At 41.6% G+C, this 18,292-nt stretch overlaps 1 protein-coding gene across 6 annotated transcripts in view; it reads left to right on the top strand.

Moving 5' to 3' along the window:
• PLA2G4A (phospholipase A2 group IVA) overlaps positions 1 to 18,292 on the top strand; it is a 116,772-nt gene that overhangs the window by 39,847 nt on the left and 58,633 nt on the right. For all 6 annotated transcript variants that reach the window (XM_035537142.2, XM_035537143.2, XM_035537140.2 and 3 more), the window contains 3 exons: positions 9,133 to 9,231; positions 9,394 to 9,529; positions 16,204 to 16,285. In XM_035537142.2, the coding sequence (XP_035393035.1) occupies positions 9,497 to 9,529; positions 16,204 to 16,285 (115 nt within the window). In that variant the 5' untranslated portion in view covers positions 9,133 to 9,231; positions 9,394 to 9,496. The remainder of the gene's footprint in view (positions 1 to 9,132; positions 9,232 to 9,393; positions 9,530 to 16,203; positions 16,286 to 18,292) is intronic.

Raw genomic sequence — 18,292 nt, 5'->3', positions numbered from 1 at the left:
CAAGCATGAAAAATGTTTGATATGGCTAAAGGGAAAGGAAAACAGGTCTTGCTGCTTGTAAAGCTTGCTTCACGTTTGCTGGTGGAAGAAAGGAGGCTCATGTGAAGCAAGCTTGGCTTCTCCCTCCAGTTCCTTCTTCTCTTTAAAATTTCTGTTTTGCATAGGTCTGTCTGTGATCAGTGATGACACTGGAAAGATCCTGCTGAAAGAGCAGGATAGGGCTAGCTAACATGGTGGTGTGCGGAGCGGAGCAGTGCCCAGCCCGTGTTCCTTGCAGTGCGGATGGAAAGCTTGCCCCGAATGTCTCGTGTGCTAGAGCAGAGCAGAGTTCATTAGTGTTGGGGCCATCCCTCTTGTCGGCACCATTCGGTGTGTTAACTGATGCGGCGGAGGACTGACATATGATAATCCCTTTCCGAAAGGAGTGTTACCAGAACTGGTCTGGTTTGCCAGTGAAAGCTTCTTGCTTTGGCAAATTGACATTTCCTGACCAAAAACTACTGCTGAAAAGTACTTGAACATCTCTTGTGTGAATTCCCCTGTCCTGTAGTATGTATAAGTCATTTCCCTTTCAGCACAGCATGAGCCCATCAGGCAGTGTCTTAATGTGCTGAGCAAGAGTTTGAGCTGGTGAGGGAGGTACCAAGTCCTTGCTGGCTTAAGGAAAAGTTAAAATAAAAACTTAGGCAAGTTTGTAAGAGAGTAGTCATAGTTCATTCAAATTCTGCTGAACTTTCTCCTACTGACCAATTCTTGATGCATCAAGGAGAAACTTGAAAGTCCCTCTTGTGTCCCTGACTTTGCAAAGCTGTTTTAACAAGAGAATATGTAAATTTGGGGTTTCTTTGTGAATTTGATTGCTCTCCATTTACTTTTTGAGTCATCCTTTGTGGCTTCTTAGTGAATTAGGCTGTATCACATTCCTGAAGGCCACATTTGAAGTCTGGTTAGCTAGCAGTTAGTGCTTTTTTGTTGGCTTTGTGTTTCTTGTTTGTTTTGTGAAACCATTGCAGTAGCTAACCACTTTTAGTACTGCTAGAATCAAGACACAGTACAGATCGACATATCTTACGGTGGCTTATGATAGAAAAATGTCCAATAGTTGTGTTAAATCAAAATATTATTTTTTTTGTTTTTGCTCATCTGCAGAGCCTTAGTTGATAATGTTGTGCATTCATTAAGGGTGCGTTATAACCTTACATCACAGAATGGTTTGGGTTGGGAGGGACCTTAAGGATGATCTGGGTACAAGCCCCCTGCCATGGGCAGGGACACCTCCCACTATATCAGGTTGCCCAAAGCCCCATCCAGCCTGGCTTTGTACACTTCCAGGGATGGGGCATCCACGGCTTCTCTGGGCAATCTGTGCCGGTGCCTCAGCACCCTCCTAGCAAAGAATGTCTTCTGAATAGCTAATCTAAACCTATGCTCTTTTAGTTTAAAGCCATTACTCCTTGTCCTATCACTCCACTCCCTGAGAAAGAGTCCCTCCCCAGCTTTCCTGCATCCCGTTTAGGTACTGGCAGGCCGCTATAAGGTCTCTCTGGAGCCTTCTCTTCTCCAGGCTGAACAATCCCAGCTCCCTCAGCCTGACTTCATAGGAGAGGTGAACTTTCTCCTCATCCTCTCAGGGTTTGGCTGTGTTGTTAATGGTAGCACTTGAGACAGGTGTCTAAAAGTGAAGCAAGTAAGGCCCAGTTGAAAATGTTCTTCATAAATCAGCAGCAGGATTGCACTGAGCGCTGGTGGCAGTGGGGTGTCCTTGCTGTTCCTCCGAATGTGGTGGAAGTGGTGGAGCAGAAAAGCCAAGCCATTCTGAGCAGATGAGTGGCAGAGATGGTAAGTGTCCAGGGAACGGGTGGAACTTCAGAGACTATGGGAGGCACCGTAGAGGAAGAGGAAGCTCGAGAAGGGCCAGAAGAAGCTGCCGTTCCCTCTCGCAGTCGGCTGGGAGGAAGACACGCAGCTCCTCCAGCCGGCTGGGGGAGCAGGGCTGCAGAGGAGTCTCCTTTCAATTCGCACAGAAAATCAGAAGCCTGGAGTAAACACTTTCTTTGCACTCCTGATGTAACTTTGGCTTCAAATAAGTTGGTAACTCCAGAGATTTTTTGGCAACTGCTCAGATTTTGGGCTGTAGGCTTGACTGCATGGGGTTGGGCAGGCTTTGCCCCATGCTGTTTGGCTTCAGGTTACAGCCGTGCACCACATGCAGATAAATAAACAGGCGTTGGTACATTTCTGTTTCAATTGTTTCCTTATAAAATTACTAATGTCTGAAGAAAGTGACGAAATCTTTCATAGTATAAATTCGCAACCTTGTCTCTTCCCTTTAGAGAGCATCATACACAGTAGGGATGACTGTATCTGCCTTTTGTCTGTGCTCATGTATGAGACCTACATTTTATTACATACTCAAACTCAAGCTTGGCAACAATCATAAAGTATTTCCGTATAAATTTTACTCGCATTGTTTAAAAGATGCTGAAAAATCTCAGCGTCAGAAGTTTTATTCATGACTACTTTTATTAGAAAGTCCTGATGAATTTCCGCAAGGGCACACTCACCAGGCACTCTAACTACTTTGTCATGCTTTTAATATTATCACCAGCTAGACCAGAGGAAGTGCAGCACTATTGTCCCCTTTATTGTGGACAGTGGCCAGAGCTCATATTTTGAATAAATAGTCCAAAACCAGAGCATGGAAGTTGTAACACTGAGTCACGTTGCAGAGACGTGCTGAGCATCGGATGAGGAAAGGCACCTTTGTGAGCAATTCTGTCTCCGTCCCCATGGTGCAAGCGGGGCAGCAGCTTAAAAGATCTGTAAAGGAAATGTTTGCCTAACTTTCAGCTAAATTTGTTTTATTGCTGACATGTCTTACCTGAACAGAAGCCAGTTAATTTCCCCAGCTTTTTGCATTTTTTAACTATTATTGTGGTTGTCCTGTTGTGTGAAACCACTGCATAACTGTAACACAGAGGCATTTTCCTTTGCAGTTGAAGCCTGAGAGCATTGGACAGCTCTGCATGCATTGCAGTAGCTTGCCTCATCCCCCCGAAAGCAAAACATAAATACTTAGCGAAAACATGAGGATAACTTCTTTTAGTTCATTTTTTTTTGCTTCCCTGCTGTTAAACAGGGATGGTTGAAAACAAAGAGGGAACAAAGGTGCAAAGATATGTAAGAACCAATCTGTCATTATTATTTTTTTTAAGACATTGGCCTGAAACATTTAGAAGTTGGATGACATCCCTGTTGTCACCAAGGCAGAGTGAAGGTTGAAGTATTTGTAGTCTAAATCTACTGCCCTAACTGTAAAATATTCAGTAATAGTTAATGCCACAGTTCTAGAAAGACTTCCTTACGGGGGGTCATGGAGACTTTTGCAAACAGTTCTCAGCCAACCCACTGAAAGCGGAAAGGTAGAGTAGTTTAGTGGTGTTTTTTCTTTTTTACTTCTACCTGAGTTTTAAAAAAATATAGTTACAAACACTGTCCTTTTTTTTTTTTTTTTAAGTGTTGCACTTCATATGCATCAATTAATTTTAGAACTTTTATATAAGTGTTTGCATTTTTGGCAACACTTTCAAAACTGACCGGTATTGAATTTTCCCACTTCAGACAGCTGAAACATGCTAGGTAGTTGGAGCACCCACTATCTTGAAGCTGAAGAGAGAATGAATGTTCTCTGTTGCCTTAAGTTGGGCTTCCAAAAGTGAGAACACCCCTAAGTGAACAGCTGTTGTATATTTAAAAATAAGTAAATAAATTGTAGAGTAACTAAATCTCCAAATACTAATGTACAGAAATGTTGTGCATTTTAAATCCTACGTGCTTAAACTGAAATGTGCGTATAACAAATGGTCTGCATAGACAATCTTCTTAAAATGATTTAAGCAATAGGTGGGTTTGACTAGTGTATTATAATTGTTTTTACTGGGAATATACCCAAATAATTCCTCTTTTTTGGAACTTGTGATTTCTCACATTCTTCTCTGTTTTTTGGCCTTCTTGCAGGAAAAACAAGCTAGCTGGTTCTGGCATAAGGTTGTAGGGAGTCTAACCTGTGCAGCGGTGGTTACTGATTTTCTGTTTGCTTGAGGGTTTTTGATGAATTTTGAAACCCTACCATCTACATTATCTGTCTTGTGGCTTGGATTTCTGTAGAAAAAGACAGTCAGTGATCTCTACCATTTTTAAAGAATATTCTTGGCATCCTTTAGCTGAACTTTTTAAATATTCATGGCTGATTTTTGTTGTTGTTACTGTTATTACTAGCACGATTTCAAGTAAAATATGAAGCAGTGGTGAAAAGTTACATAAAGGTAGTAAGGCAATCTTTCAGAATCTGAATTCATTCCTTAAGTATTTTTAGGAAGATAGAGTTCTGTTCCATCTTCTAACTTCTCTAAGATGGATATGCAGTGAAATCATGTATGATGACATGGCTTTTTTGGTAACCTCTTGTGAACCGTTGCAGCGAGTGTTTCTTGTTAACCCTTCCTTGCGTAAGCAATGTAATTGTAGGATAAACCATTATGCACTGAATCAGTCGCCTCTTCCTTCAGGCCTGTAGTTAGTGTCCACGGTGAAAATGCAATACTTGGATAGAAAGGAAATGTACTGGAAACTCCCATGGCCAACGTGTAATAGGTGCCAGGTATGCAGGCAGAAATGCTTACTGAATATTTGTTGGTAAGGTATTTGCCTGCAGAATGTAACAGAGTTCTTCTGTTGGACTAAGCCCAGCTTAATTAAACTTATTACGGCAGCATGTCTGAATTCTCCCTGACTCACCAAGCCTCGTCTCCTATGGCAGGAGGCTGCTGTAACATGGAGATTCCCAGGAGATGCTGGGCAGCTTGTACACAGAGTACTGGCCTGGTAGCAGTGCAGTCTTCCTCACTTTTGTCCTCTGAAGTCCTCCAGCACTCGAAAAGGTGTAAATTTACCTCACTAATGTCTTCTGAAATGTTTTTGGAGTTTCAGTCCTGCTGGTGTGCTTTGAATCTTTCTTCTTCTTCCATTGAGAGGAAACCTCATTGCTCTCAGCTCCACCTATAGCTTCAGCAATTGCTCACTGGCCAGCAGGTCATCTTTGCAAAAGAGATTCATGATCCTTTCATCTGTTATGCTCTCTTTAGCAGGAAGTCAGATACGGTTTCCCAATCTTAAAATCTCCTCTCCAGTAATTTATACAGTGACAACTTCCTTACCAGACTTCGCCCTACAGCATCCTCCAAAAATGTGGCACAAAGGTCAAGCTTCTTGCTTTTCTGCTCAGAATCCTTCCCTCTACCCATGCTGTCTTAACAAGACATGGGAAGAACAGTCATTATACATCAAAGCATATAATTTTTCACTTGTGGTGAAAATTGAGTGATGGATGCCCTACACAGAGGAAGAGGTAATCCTTGTTTCTTGTGTGGGAAGACCTAAATTAAGAAATAACATTACAGTGATTTTCCAGGATGCTTGGCAAAATCATGTAGAAACAGTATTTGTTATTTCTATTGTACAATCACAGGATTGATGTGTAACCAAATAAAATTCTGTAATCTGATTTGATAAAAGTGGACGGTGACATTCATACCAAAACCTTGAGGCAGTACTTAGGTTATTTTGTACCCTCTACTTTTATCGTATCAACTTGAGCATTAATGACTACGAGTGAGTCACACTTACTATCTTTTAATTATTGTTGATTTTTAAAAGGAATTGGTGAACTTGATATAAACAGTCTCCCTTTTATGATTTTCTTAACATCTTGAGGATTTAGTCTGGTGGTGATATTTATAGTGTGTTGCGTTTTACTCATTTTTGGAGTTTTTCCTGCTCGGTGACACTAACTATGGAGTAACCTCATACTCAGCATGGAACAAGAAAGCCTCATTATTCTTCATGTCTTTCATCCTTAACATATCCTGTGAAACCATAAGGTATCTGTAAGCAATGTTACTGGATTGACACTGAGAATTAAAACTTTTCCAGTAATAATCCATGTGTGCATCAACTTCTTTTTGGGAATTGCTCTGTTTATTGTTTGTCTCTATAGTGGTTTCCCTTACCCTTTTTAGTTTGTCACCTCATGTGAACATGGGCTAAGATCAGAAAGTCTTGATTTAAACAGAAAAATGCCTGTCCACTAACAGCTTGTTACTTTTGATGTCTGAAATTGTCCCTAACAATTAGATGCTTTGGGCTGACAAAGATAGTTAATTTCTGGGTGCAAGTGAGATTAGGAGCTTAGTAGAAAGCTCTCTCTGTGTTACATGACCAAACTAAACAGTTCTCTGTTCAAGATGCTATGTTTAATGTAATGTTTTATAAATGTAATAATTTGGAAATGGGGCAGTTGTTGGTAAAACATAAAGAAATACGTATTTAATCAGTCAGGCTAGCTTGTTTAGTTTTGGTGCTACTGTATGAACTGACAGCTTTTAGGCGTGTGCTCTTGTAGAGCTGCAGTGTGACGGCTGTTGGGCAGCCCTTTAGGAGGGAATTCTGGTGGCCCTGGGAATGACACTGCTCGGGGGCAATGCGGCACCCACCCTTCGGGTCTGGTTAGAGGCACGGCTTTTTCTCAGTCCACCAAGGGCTGGCCTGCCACCAGCGTTACCTCGTGCTCTGCTCTTTGTATTTGCTTATGATAAAGTCTTCAACTAGCTGATGATTTTTCCATTAGGCTTCTCTAGGATGGATGGTGCGTAGGGGCAGTGTAATGTGAGATCATAGTGGGATCACAGTTTTATTTACTACAGATGTCTGAAGTAAACATTCTCTGGGACTTTCCTTGAGGTTTTTGATGAGCTTAATAGGTAGCTTCTGTTAGTGCTGCATTTTGGCTCTTCTGTCACAGGAAGATTTAAAATAGAGAAATACATGAGTGTGATTAGCCCAGATGCATCCTGACAGACCTTCAGGCCAAGAGCAGCATCATGACCAGGGCTAGGATCCATCGTGCCATGAGCTGGGGGTGTGTGGAGAACCAGAATGTTCGTGCTGTGGATCACATCAGGCTCTGCTTGCTCCATGGCTGCTTTTTTTCCTCTTATTTAAAGCTTCTGCCTGTTTATCCCGAAATGTTGCATGTGTGGTTTTGATAGTCGCTAATTATGCCGTTGCGTATTTGTCTGCCAGCACGCCACTTGCTTCATGCAACATGGAAGACAGATGTTGCTCAGGGATTCATTACAGCTCTGTAGTCAAAGAGACTGTTGTTTGCAGGATCACAAATGTATTTTCTGCAGATGTTGAAATAAATGAGGCAGGGGGTTATAGGAAGAGCATGGATGATCTCAGTTGACCAGGGGATTGACCGGCTGGAGACCTCGACACCTGCCTCCAGGCTGCTGGGCATGTAACTTGGCCCAGCCTTCTGCCTGGGCCCGGCCCGCTCTTTGCTTCCCTCAGGCCGGCCGGCACGGCAGGCTGGTAGCATGGCCGTGTGCTTACAGCGGCACACACCTGTTCTCGTTCCGCTCCTGGGTTGTTTCCGCCGTGCTACAGTGACTGGATAGGCCTCACTGTTCCCTTTGCTTGGTGGCCTTCGAAGTTTGCAACACATCCTAACTACCGGTATGGCCGGGCTTGTTTACCAACACTCCCCAGTGTCCTTCTTTAAACAGGATGAAAGGCATAATAAAGGTGTATGTAGCAAATCAACTATACAACACCTATGTAAACACAGCACTGCTTCCCTCCCACCTGCCTGTTAATAGCACTGCTGAATTTGGTTGATGAGATTTTAATAAAAATAAGTCTTTGCAATTGTTATTAGAATAGGGTTAATAAAGGCATGTTATGTGTTAGCAATTGTTATTAGAATAGGGTTAATAAAGGCATGTTATGTGTTAGCATCCTTTAGGTCTGAAAAGCTGCCTGCTTTCTGCAACAAAGCTGACTTGTTCCTGGTATCCTGACAGAGCTGCTTTGAATGAAAACTATGAACTGAATGTGTGTTGCAGTGTTTCTTATTCAGACTTCCTTAGATTAAAATAAATAAGTAAATAAAATCAGGGTAATTTCTAGCCTCAAGCTGTTGTTAGGGCTGACAGGATCAAAGAAAGGATGCAGTGTGTTCTAGTGAGCACGGTGATACGAATCTTTTATGGGAAGGTGTGCATGTAGTTGCTTGAGTGAGTTTTTTGGAAATAACATAAATCACCATTCAGGGCTTATTCTGTCCTTCAAAAATGGGTGATGAGGCAACATTTGCCTCACATAGTGCTTTTTGCTTTTCCGCCTGAGGCTTGTGCTGATGGCGCAGGTGTGACCGCGGTCTACTTGAATCTGAGAACCAGTCCTGGCCAGCAGTTATTATCATTATTATTATTATTTTTAAGAGATGCAGAAAGGAAAAACATAATGTATTTTACTTTGACGGTTGAAAAAAATTCTGAAGCTTAAGGCCTTGGGTAGCCCAATTTCAATAGAAATTCTCACAAAATCTTCAGAAAAGTGTGGCCTATGTAGAACCTGTTTAAATCCTGCAAGATGGTGAGCAGTTTGCCCAGCAAAACCTCCTGTGGATCTCTGTAGGCAGCTGGGATGCCCGGGGGTTTATCTACAGCTCCAGCTGGAGTTTCCTCTCCAGGTTTACAGAGGGCACTGTTGCTGCTTGTTTATCGATTAATGGAAAGCTGACTAATAACTCCCCTGTGCTGGTGCTGCTGAGATAGTAGAGTTTGTTTTCCATTACTTTTTTCAGAATGCAACTTTGTGAATTCGTCATTTGAGGAAAAAGCTTGAAAAGCGAAGGTGGTGTTAAAAGCTGCATTAAGAAAGCTTAACAGACCCTTGCCATAGAGGGATGCAGTTGTCCAATGCAAGTTGCCGACTCTCATGCTTGAGCCTTTCAGTTCTAAATTTCACAGCTCCTGGTGTGAATGTAGGATGTATCCTTGTGTAGTGAGGAAGACACAAAAAGAGGAGCTTCATCTCTGGTCTGTCTTGACCATGTGAGCACCTTCATGTAGAGTCAAGGTCCAGGAATCAAGAATTTGTCACTACAGTAAAAAGTCTATTACCTAAGCAGTGATTTTAGTTAGTTCCATGCATTACAATGAACATATACATATGAATGCACCTACTGTATACATAAAATTGCTTTATTCTTTTCTTTATCTATAGAGGTGCTGGAAGCACTTGGATGATTGGAATTGAAGATATTTTGTTTGTACTGTTACACTGAGTCAGAAGAAATACGCACAAGAAATTTCTGTAGTTCAGGCAAGTAAATATCTGTACCTCAGTAGCTTATATGAAATAAAATTTTTGCTTAACAAATGTATTGTGGGAACATTTTAAATGGATGAACTTGTTTGTTCTGTTACAAAATACAGTTTTAAAGGAACACAGGGATTTTACTTTTTTTTTTTCATTATTTAATAGTTAAAGGATCTGTCATACTGAACTCTGAATAACTGAGAAGCCTCTTCAGTGTGGAATTGAACTAGACATTTGACAGTTGTCTTGAATAAAAATTGAGACAAAAATGTCCTTCATAGATCCTTATCAACATATCGTGGTAAGTAGCTATATGTCTTCTACTTACAGTTTCTCGTGTATTGTCTTGTATCATGTATTCTTTTATAAGTTATTCTAATAAGCACACAGCACTAGAGTTATTGTGAATTCCTTTAAGTAAAGTTAAGTGTGGTTAGAGCAAATTTATGAAGAAATTTATTCGAATGAGATTTGAAAGAAACTCAACTTTTCAAAAACAGGTAATGGCTATGAGTTGTTCATGTATAAGTCACAGCAGAATACAGGCTTCTAACTTAACATAATGAGGGTATTGTTTTAAGGGAATTGACTGTTTGAAGTATTTCATTAAAGTGTCTGTATTTGACTAGTTTTTCATACAAGTTTATTACACACTGATTATTAGTCAGTAGCCTACAAAAGTAACATCATGCTACTAGCTTTCTCCCTTCCAATACAGTTTTTCTATACAATTTTATGAACTTACTCTTCTCCCTTCTCATTAGTATGGGTGGAGGGTTGAATTGGCAAATTTGGATACACTGATCTTAAACCAGTGTCTATCAATGATGTTGATTCAAAGAGAATCTTCAACATACAGCCTGTAAACTCAGGTAAGGGTCAGTGAGAGGATCTGTGCCACACAACAACACGTTGGTGCCAAAGTGCTCCCTCCTTCCCACTGCCTTGCAGTGGTCCTCCTGCATCCCCTCTACCAGCTCTGAAGTGCAGCTGCTCTGAGCGAGCTCGCTGACTTTGCTGAACTGGGAGAAAACCAGTTTGAGGCAGAAGATGAGATAGGTGCTGTCAGAGCTGGCCCAAGGGAAGGGCAGAACCATGTGAGCACAAGCTGTGTGAGTGGAGAAGTAGGGGGCAAGGGAAGGAGATGGGAAATGGGAACAAAACTGCCTGTTGTGTGGTGGCAAGCCAGCAGAATGGGTCAGCAGCTTGCTGAACACAGTGGCTGCAGTGTGCTCTCGCATCTCTCTGCTTGAATGACTTTCTAAAGTAAACACTGAAATCACCATTTCTATCAAAACTGAAATCTCAAAACAAGCTGAGTGTGTTCGTATCAGCTACTTTTCGTAACTGTCCCAGAATCTCATGGCAGGAAAAGCGATACATACTCAAAGATAGTTACCATATACTTGTCATAATGTTGAACATTGCTAAAAATATAGTGCGTGCTTCCTTGAAATGACCTCTTATCAATGATGTGGTTTCCACCCCACGCAGTCACATCCTTTATGTGAGTTTGCAGCCAACAGATGTCAAACTTGTGTTTTACTCTCTATGCAGTTCTGTGAATGCTGCTGTAAAGAGAAGTTTCAGGTTGACGTCTCTATTTACAAGTGTTTAAAACAATATGCTAACATATTCCTTTCGCTATCAGTGCCCTCTCCTGGATGGAATATTTGGTTTGCTGTGTACCTTTATGAAAGCAGTCTCAGATGCATTCACTCATTTCATTGACTCATTCACACAAAATACCTCTTTTGACACCAGTATGTGCACCATAGTGAACAAGATACAGTTTCAGAAGTGATTGCAGTCCTCTGGCAGTGCTGCATTCTGATGCAGCGATGTTGTAATTGCAGGCAGGAATATTGTTAATGCAAGAGCTGACTCTGTAATTGCTTGAAAAATGCATGGAAGTCTGAGTTTTTTTTCATTCAAATTTAAATTGCAAGGAAAGTTTTACTAAAATTTGAACACTTGGGGCAGCAGGCTTATATCAGTGCAAAACCAGTGCATTTTTACCACACTTGGCATTAAAAGTCTCAAAAGAATTCTGCATTTTCCAAAAGTCCTTCTGCTAACCACTGTGCATTTTCTGATCTCTTTTATTTTTCTTCTTTCCTCTTTTTATGAAAGACTAGAAGGAATAAAAGAAGGCATTCACAAAGTTGCTGCAGAGTTGCTTCACAAAATGCTTTTGGGTTCAGAGACTAGAGTTGAGCCATAATATACCTTGTTACGTTGGCATTTGGGTTAAATATTACAATAACGAATGAAATAACTTCAAAATGTATGTGTATACACAAATATTTCCATTTATTTGTAATATTCATGTAAAAGAATGGACTTCATGAAAATCTGTTATTTAACAAAATAAGCAAACATTTTCATTTGTCCAGCTCAATCGTCAGCTTGAGTGTCCTGCTTAAAGTTAAGGAAGTAGAAGTAGTAAGTCCTTATTACGCAAGGTATAGCAGACCTTCCTGATTTGTATTTGGTTTATATCTCCTGATCTCCTGATTATGTTTTGTGACTCAGCATTCTGGGGGATGAAAAATACTGTATTCAACACATGCAAATTCCTTGCTTTCCTGGTAAGTGTGGAAAGTTCACAGGCAAAACCTGATAGTGTTACAGCAGATTTTTAGAGCATTGTTTTGTTTCCCAGACTTGCAGTGCAGAAGTATGTATAAAAGTATAAATGAAGGGAATTAGATAATAAGGGAAATTTTAGTGGGAGAAAAAAACAGTTCAAGGTGGAAAAGACAGGAAAGAGGCAGGAGGAGGAGTTAAAGATGGAGATGTATGAAGGAAGGAGACAGGAGGAGGGGTTAAAGATGGAGATGTGTGAGGGCAGGAGACACTGAACAGTTACTGTTCTGCATACTTGGAAAACCTAGTGCTTGTACCTAAAAGGGGTGGACTGAGCGAGGAGAGCAAATGCTGTCATAACTCAGAAAGCCCATCTTTGGAGAAGGCATATTGAAGGTGGTGTTTCTGTGTTTTTCCCCCTCTTCTGCCTCTCTCCTTCCTTCTCTAAACTTATGGAGAAAGAAGAAGTAAAGCGAAAGAAATATGTAAAGCCAGGTAACCTTGGAAGAGAGGATTTAGGCTTTTCAGTTTTGTGAGCTTCTGCAATTTTTAACCTGTCTTAGATTTAAAGATATGCAGATGTTGCTCCACTCAGTGTTGCAACGTTTAAGTGATTTATACTGTCTTGTTTTCCTCTGAAGTAATTGAGGAGTTGGCAATGTACAGATTTTTATCAAGACATAAGGTGAACCTAAGTCACATCAGAAAACACAGCTTTTTCATCTAAATTAGTAAGGATTTATATAGATGTTTAGAGTCAATATACTGTATTCTCAGGGGGCTTTTAACTTCTGTAGACGTTAGTCTTTCCAAAAACTAACATCTAGCACGTCTTTTGGGATCATTTCTTTGGTAATGTGGATATTTAGGTCTCTTAGTACCCTTAGAAACTGGATCCTAAGAGGAAAATTACCTTAATTTCCGTTTGCGCTTCAGTTGCATGAAAAACATTTATTTTAGGATAAGAAAAGATCTAGGCTTTCAAGCTTCCTGTGTATCTGTGTACATTTGTACTAAGAGGGAGATCATTTATTTTAGTACTGTGCAAATTTCTTCTAAGCATGTGATTATGTCCAGATATTAATAACTCTGTAATTATGAGCCTCAGTTGGTTATTTTGGGTGAGGCATGGGGAAGGAAGATAATGGTTTTCTGTTGTTTTACCAGGCCTCTGTGCATTCACGTTCCTTTTGGAGGATACCAAATCTTGTGCCACAGTTAACTTTCTTGGCACAGCAGCAGCTGGAATTAAGAGGTTTGCTGTTTACATCAATAAAAAGCAGTTCTCATGGTAGCATTAGGAAACTTGCAATAGAAAGTAATGACAATCTCCACACTGCTGTAATGAGAAAATTCCAATGAGTGGTGTTTTATCCTTGTTTTGACAGTGGGCATTTTATTTAGGCACATGAGTTGTATGGATAGGACTGAGACGCAGGCAAACTACTTTCCAGAAGTGCTTTCTGTAGGTGAACATCTTGCAGTATCACCATTTTACAGCCAGGACTCTGGGGACCAAAATTGTACTTGAGCTTCACATAGCAGCTGAGAACTAAATCCAGCACGCCCTTGTCCTGTACTCGTAACTTAATTATAACTTCAGCCTCCTCTTTGTTGCTAAATATTCAGCGATCTCTGATTTGTGGTCTCAAGCGAGGACAGGAGCTTTCCTAACAGCTAAGAATAAGGGGAAGGGTGGTGTCTTTGTACTTCAGGCTGTTTCTTTTTAATTATAAGGTTGTATATGACAAAGCAATGATATAACAACATCAGTCTGGGTGAACAAATGCTGGGGCCAGCACTGCATTGTGAAACCAGCACTTCAGTGATCTGACATGTATGAATGTGGCACACACTGATAAAACAGCTTTGAGCACGCTCAAAAAGCAAGCTGGAAACAAGGGATGGAGAGAGAACCTGTTTTCTGGAGATTGACACCTTGTAAAAATTCTTGAAACCATGTAAATGCAGAGCTGGGGTAGCTTTATGTAGCTGTGTGAGAAGTCCTGACCTCCTTCCTGTTCTTCCATCCACTCCTGGAAGCTGCAGCGCAAAAGATGGATACCATGAAATTATTGGGATGTCTTCCTGTCAGGACATGGCAGGCTGTTATTTAAATTAAGTAGGTGATAGACATGAAGTCACACGTCTAACACCTTCCTGTTCAGTTTGGTACTTCTGACTGGGTTAACAGTCCTGGCTGGGAGACTTGGCCAGAGGCTGGATCCCATTTTTGCTGTGGTTGGCGAGCCGTTTGCTGCGAAATGACAGCTTCAGTATACCGCTTGTAAGCTAATAGTTTGCATTGCCACAGTTTTCCCACTGCTTGCTTACTTGTTCTCTGAACCAGACAACTCCTACAGCTTTACAAAGGAAAAATTACAGAGTTGGTATTTCCTGCTGGGCAGACTGTCATGAAACGAGCCTCCAGACGTCCCCCTACCTGCGGGTGACTACAGCTTGAATGAAGATGCAGCAAGTCATTGTCTGGGTCAGCCAGTGTCTGCAGTGAAGTCATACCCTTAGCATCACTGGGGGCATTTTCCCGTAGGTATTTGCCACTGTGATGTGGCTGTGCCTTTGCAAACTTCTAGACTGCAGACTTGTGGAGGAGTTTGTGTTTCTGCCGTTCGTGTTGTTTTTTCAGTAAGCCTTGACTCAGCTCTTACTTAAGAATTCACAAACCACTTTTGCTATCTATAGATGATGATTGATTTTTTGTTTTTTTGTTTTTGAGCAGATGATATGTAACTTACAAAAGATTGTTGTTTCTTATCTTATTTGTATTGAAGAGGGATCCAGTTTGGTTGTGGTGTAAGGATGTCATGTATGTGAAATAGTGAGGCTTGTCTGAAACAACCAGTTCTGCAATAGCTGTGAGAACCTCTTGAAGGCCCTTACAAGTCTAGCAGTTGAAGCAAGCTGTAGCTTAAATGGAGGTACAAGCCACTGTTAAAACTAAACCATGAATAATGCATTGTAGATTTTTTTTGGCTTGTCTGTTTGTTCCTTTAAAAAAGGTGTTTTGAAACAAAACACACACACACACAAAAAAAAGCACTGGGTGCAGCCTGAATAAGCACGTCCCACTCCAAAGGTACTGTTTGTTATTTTAAGTAAACTTCAAGGAATTTCCTGATTCTGGTAGTTCCCTTTCTCTTCTGATTGGGATACATTGCAAGATCTTCAGTACGTAGTTAGTCGTCCTAATGATTCTAATGGGTAAGTAAGAAAAGACAGCAAGAATGTCAAGATGGAGACCTGAGGCGCAGGTGTGTGTGTGAGCTGTAGGTGGCTGCCTGAGCTGCCCTGGGAGCTGGAGAGCAGCTTGGACCTGGTGCCCAGCACAGGGCCAGAGCTCAGGGGCGAGGGGGTGCCCGAATTTCCATCCCTGGAGGGCTCGTGGGCTGGTGCCAGGAGTGAACCAGCATCCAGGCAGCATGGGCAGCCAACGGGCTAGGGTCAGGCCGGGCGTTAAGGTAGCAGCATAGGCGTGAGCACAGAGAGACAGTTGTGTGGGATCTGTGCCTGGCCGTAATACTGAGCGCTTACAGCTTACCCACGCTCTGCTCTTTCCCTGTGGAAGGCTGATGGTGTCTGTACACAGTGGTGCTTCTCCTGATGGCATTCAGTAGGTTGGTCAAACTTGTGACTATGTAGGCAAAACAGATGTGAGCCACTGGCCTCTTTCCATTGAGGTTTTTGCTTTCATTTCTTAATCTCACTGCTTCCATTCAGGACATATATTCTGGCTACTTTTAAAAGGCATCTCTTGCATAGTGCTTGGTCTTTGCAGGAAACATGAAGCTCCAAAAAATGTATGAAATTTGCTTGTGGATGTTTTAACAGCTTGCTTTTTACCCTCACTCCATGGTCTTAGGGACACTTACACTTTGAATAATGATGTGTACTAAAAAGTATACTCTGTGCTTTACTAATTTTATCCTTTGCATGTGCAGTATGCATATATCTGTTCCAGAACATGTACTCAGAAATAATTGCACCTGTTCTTTTTACTGGGGGAAGGTAATTACAAAGATGAGCACATGGTAAAATAGCCCCCTTTTTATTTTTTTTCTTACCATACCAAGTTGTCCTTGACTGACTAAATGCCTTAAAGCAGGTTCTGTAGAGAGGAGGAGAGTTATTTATTGAGATTAGTAGGTGTGGCTGCAAGAAAATCAAGCAACCCTAGTGTAAGGCTTGACCTTTCAGTAAAGCTGCAGGGTGCAGTTCAACTTTAAGATGCTTTATCCAGTATGCATTTCATTTGCACTTTGGCTCGGGGATTTCTCTCTCAGTTCTTGGATGAAATGAAACCTGTTTTAATAGAATAGCTGCTTTTTGATTCTGGAACTTAATCACCTCTAACTCTCTGACTTCCAGGTGGAACACCAGTATTCACATATATTCACTGTGACAGTAAGGAAGGCCACAAATGTCACAAAAGGAGCCATTGGTGACATGCGTGAGTATTTCTCTTTCTGTTTTGCTTCTTTTTCTAGGAGACTGTTTCTGTAGGCAGGGGAAGGGGACACAACAAGCTTGTCATGCATTAAAAGATTGGTTGTGTAGTGGTTTTTGTTTTTTTTGTCTTGCTTTTTAAAGCTAGAGTGGTGTAACCATTTCAGTGCTTGTTCACTTCAACTCAGAAAGCTGATTTACCACTCCTTCTTTCCATCGATCCAGAACAGATGAGTGAGTTGTAAACAATTTGCCTACAAGCAGACACCACCTACGTTTAGTTTTTTGGCGTAGTCGGAAGTGCAGTTCTGAGTATAGTGAAACTGGCAACTGCTGTGTGTTCAAAAGGCTGTGGTTTGGTGGTGCGAACACTTGGAAAGAAAGAAGCCCAGAGCTCTGCTGAGTCAGTACAACAAAAAATGAGGGGAGGGGGGAGGGGGGAGATAAGCAGATCTTACGATGGGGAGCTATATAAGACTCCAGCACTTCTTCCCCTTTCAGTTGCTCTTCTGAGTCACCAGACTTAGCAGCTGAACAGGAAACAACTAGGAAGAGAGACCCATGAAAACTCTTGTCTGTTCTTAAGGAAGGAAGAGAGAGAGAATAATATATTGGCTCAATCTGTAAAAAGAATACTCTTGCTTCCTTCCTGATGAGTGTTTTGCTGTCAGGTCATGTCTCACTTTCCCTGGCACTTGATCCATAGCGTTACATAGCTTGAGACTGCAGGCTGAGTGGTACCTTGCTCCTGTTCTTTGATCAGGCTGGTTTGAGATGCAGTTGTTTCCCTCCCAGCACATTCCTGGGGTTTTGAACTGCTTTCAGGTCAAACTACAGCAGCTGCTCTAACACACAGCTTTGCTTCAGCAGGTGAATGTTTCTTTTATGTTTAGTATCCAGCATTGATATTAAACAAGGTGGGTAGCTGGGGAGAAATAGCAGGGAGTGTTGGCAGGGAAAGAAATGGAAATCTATTTAGCGTCTACTGTGGGGTGAAGAGAAGAGCACAAGCAGAAGGTGCTGTGGGACATTGTTCTGGCAGCCTCTGAAAGGGTGTTCATGTAAGAAAACCTTGGGAGAAGTGTTCTGGCCCAGGGACCCCACAGGTTTGCATGAAGGAGAAGACAGGTGAAATGGAAGGACACAGGATCCTGGCATGAGAGAGAGTGTGGGTAGCATGGGAAGGGAAGAAGGGGGGTTGAATTACTATGATATTAAATGGAGTATGGAATGGGTTAAAAAGAAAGCCAGAAGACCATCAGGGCAGGTATGGTCCTATAGCATAAATTCCAAATATTATGCATCAATAACACTGAATTTTCTTCCAGTAAAAGAAGAAAACTTTTTGTAAAACTGACTGAATCATCGAAACTGAATAGTTACTCAGGAAGAACTCTGATAAAACCTGGCAGAACTGTGCTCAAGGGCTACTGAAACCTGCTTGGTTTCCTGTCTGAGGCAGCTACTAGCGCTCTGTAGCCTGAGGCACTTCGGGCATCTCACAGTGAGCTTCCAAGTTCCCAGGGCTTGTTCTTGGAGTCCTGGCAAATGCCTGAAGTGTGTATGTGTGGTGGGGAGGAACAACAGAAAAACCCAACGCAGATGACTTTTCATTTTTCCAAAACAGAAACAGAAGCAATGTTTTTATTTCCCATGTACATACAAATCTCAGTGTATTGGAGCCTGGAAGCTATTTGATCAAATCAGTAATCTTGTTAATACTGAAGAAAGATGTGTGAAGCTGTGAGCAGCACAGGGCCTTTGCTGGTCATGCCAGCCAGTATTTTTTTCATTTGATTTGTCAAAACTGCAACTTGTTAAAGGAATTTCTGAAATCTTACACTTCGTTTCTGTTCTCAAGCACAGGACTTGCTAACAGGGGGAGTGGCTGTGATACATAACATCAGATTCCCTGGTCAGGGTGGAGGCCTGATTGTTGCTGTCCTGTGTGAGAGGCACTACGAAGTTCTTGACTCTTCTGGTGGGTTTATCTCAGCCTCTTCTGTTAGGG

This window comes from Cygnus atratus, chromosome 8 (assembly GCF_013377495.2).
Source record: "Cygnus atratus isolate AKBS03 ecotype Queensland, Australia chromosome 8, CAtr_DNAZoo_HiC_assembly, whole genome shotgun sequence".
In the NCBI taxonomy this organism is placed as follows: Eukaryota; Metazoa; Chordata; class Aves; order Anseriformes; family Anatidae; genus Cygnus; species Cygnus atratus.
This window is presented reverse-complemented; position numbering and strand designations above follow the sequence as displayed.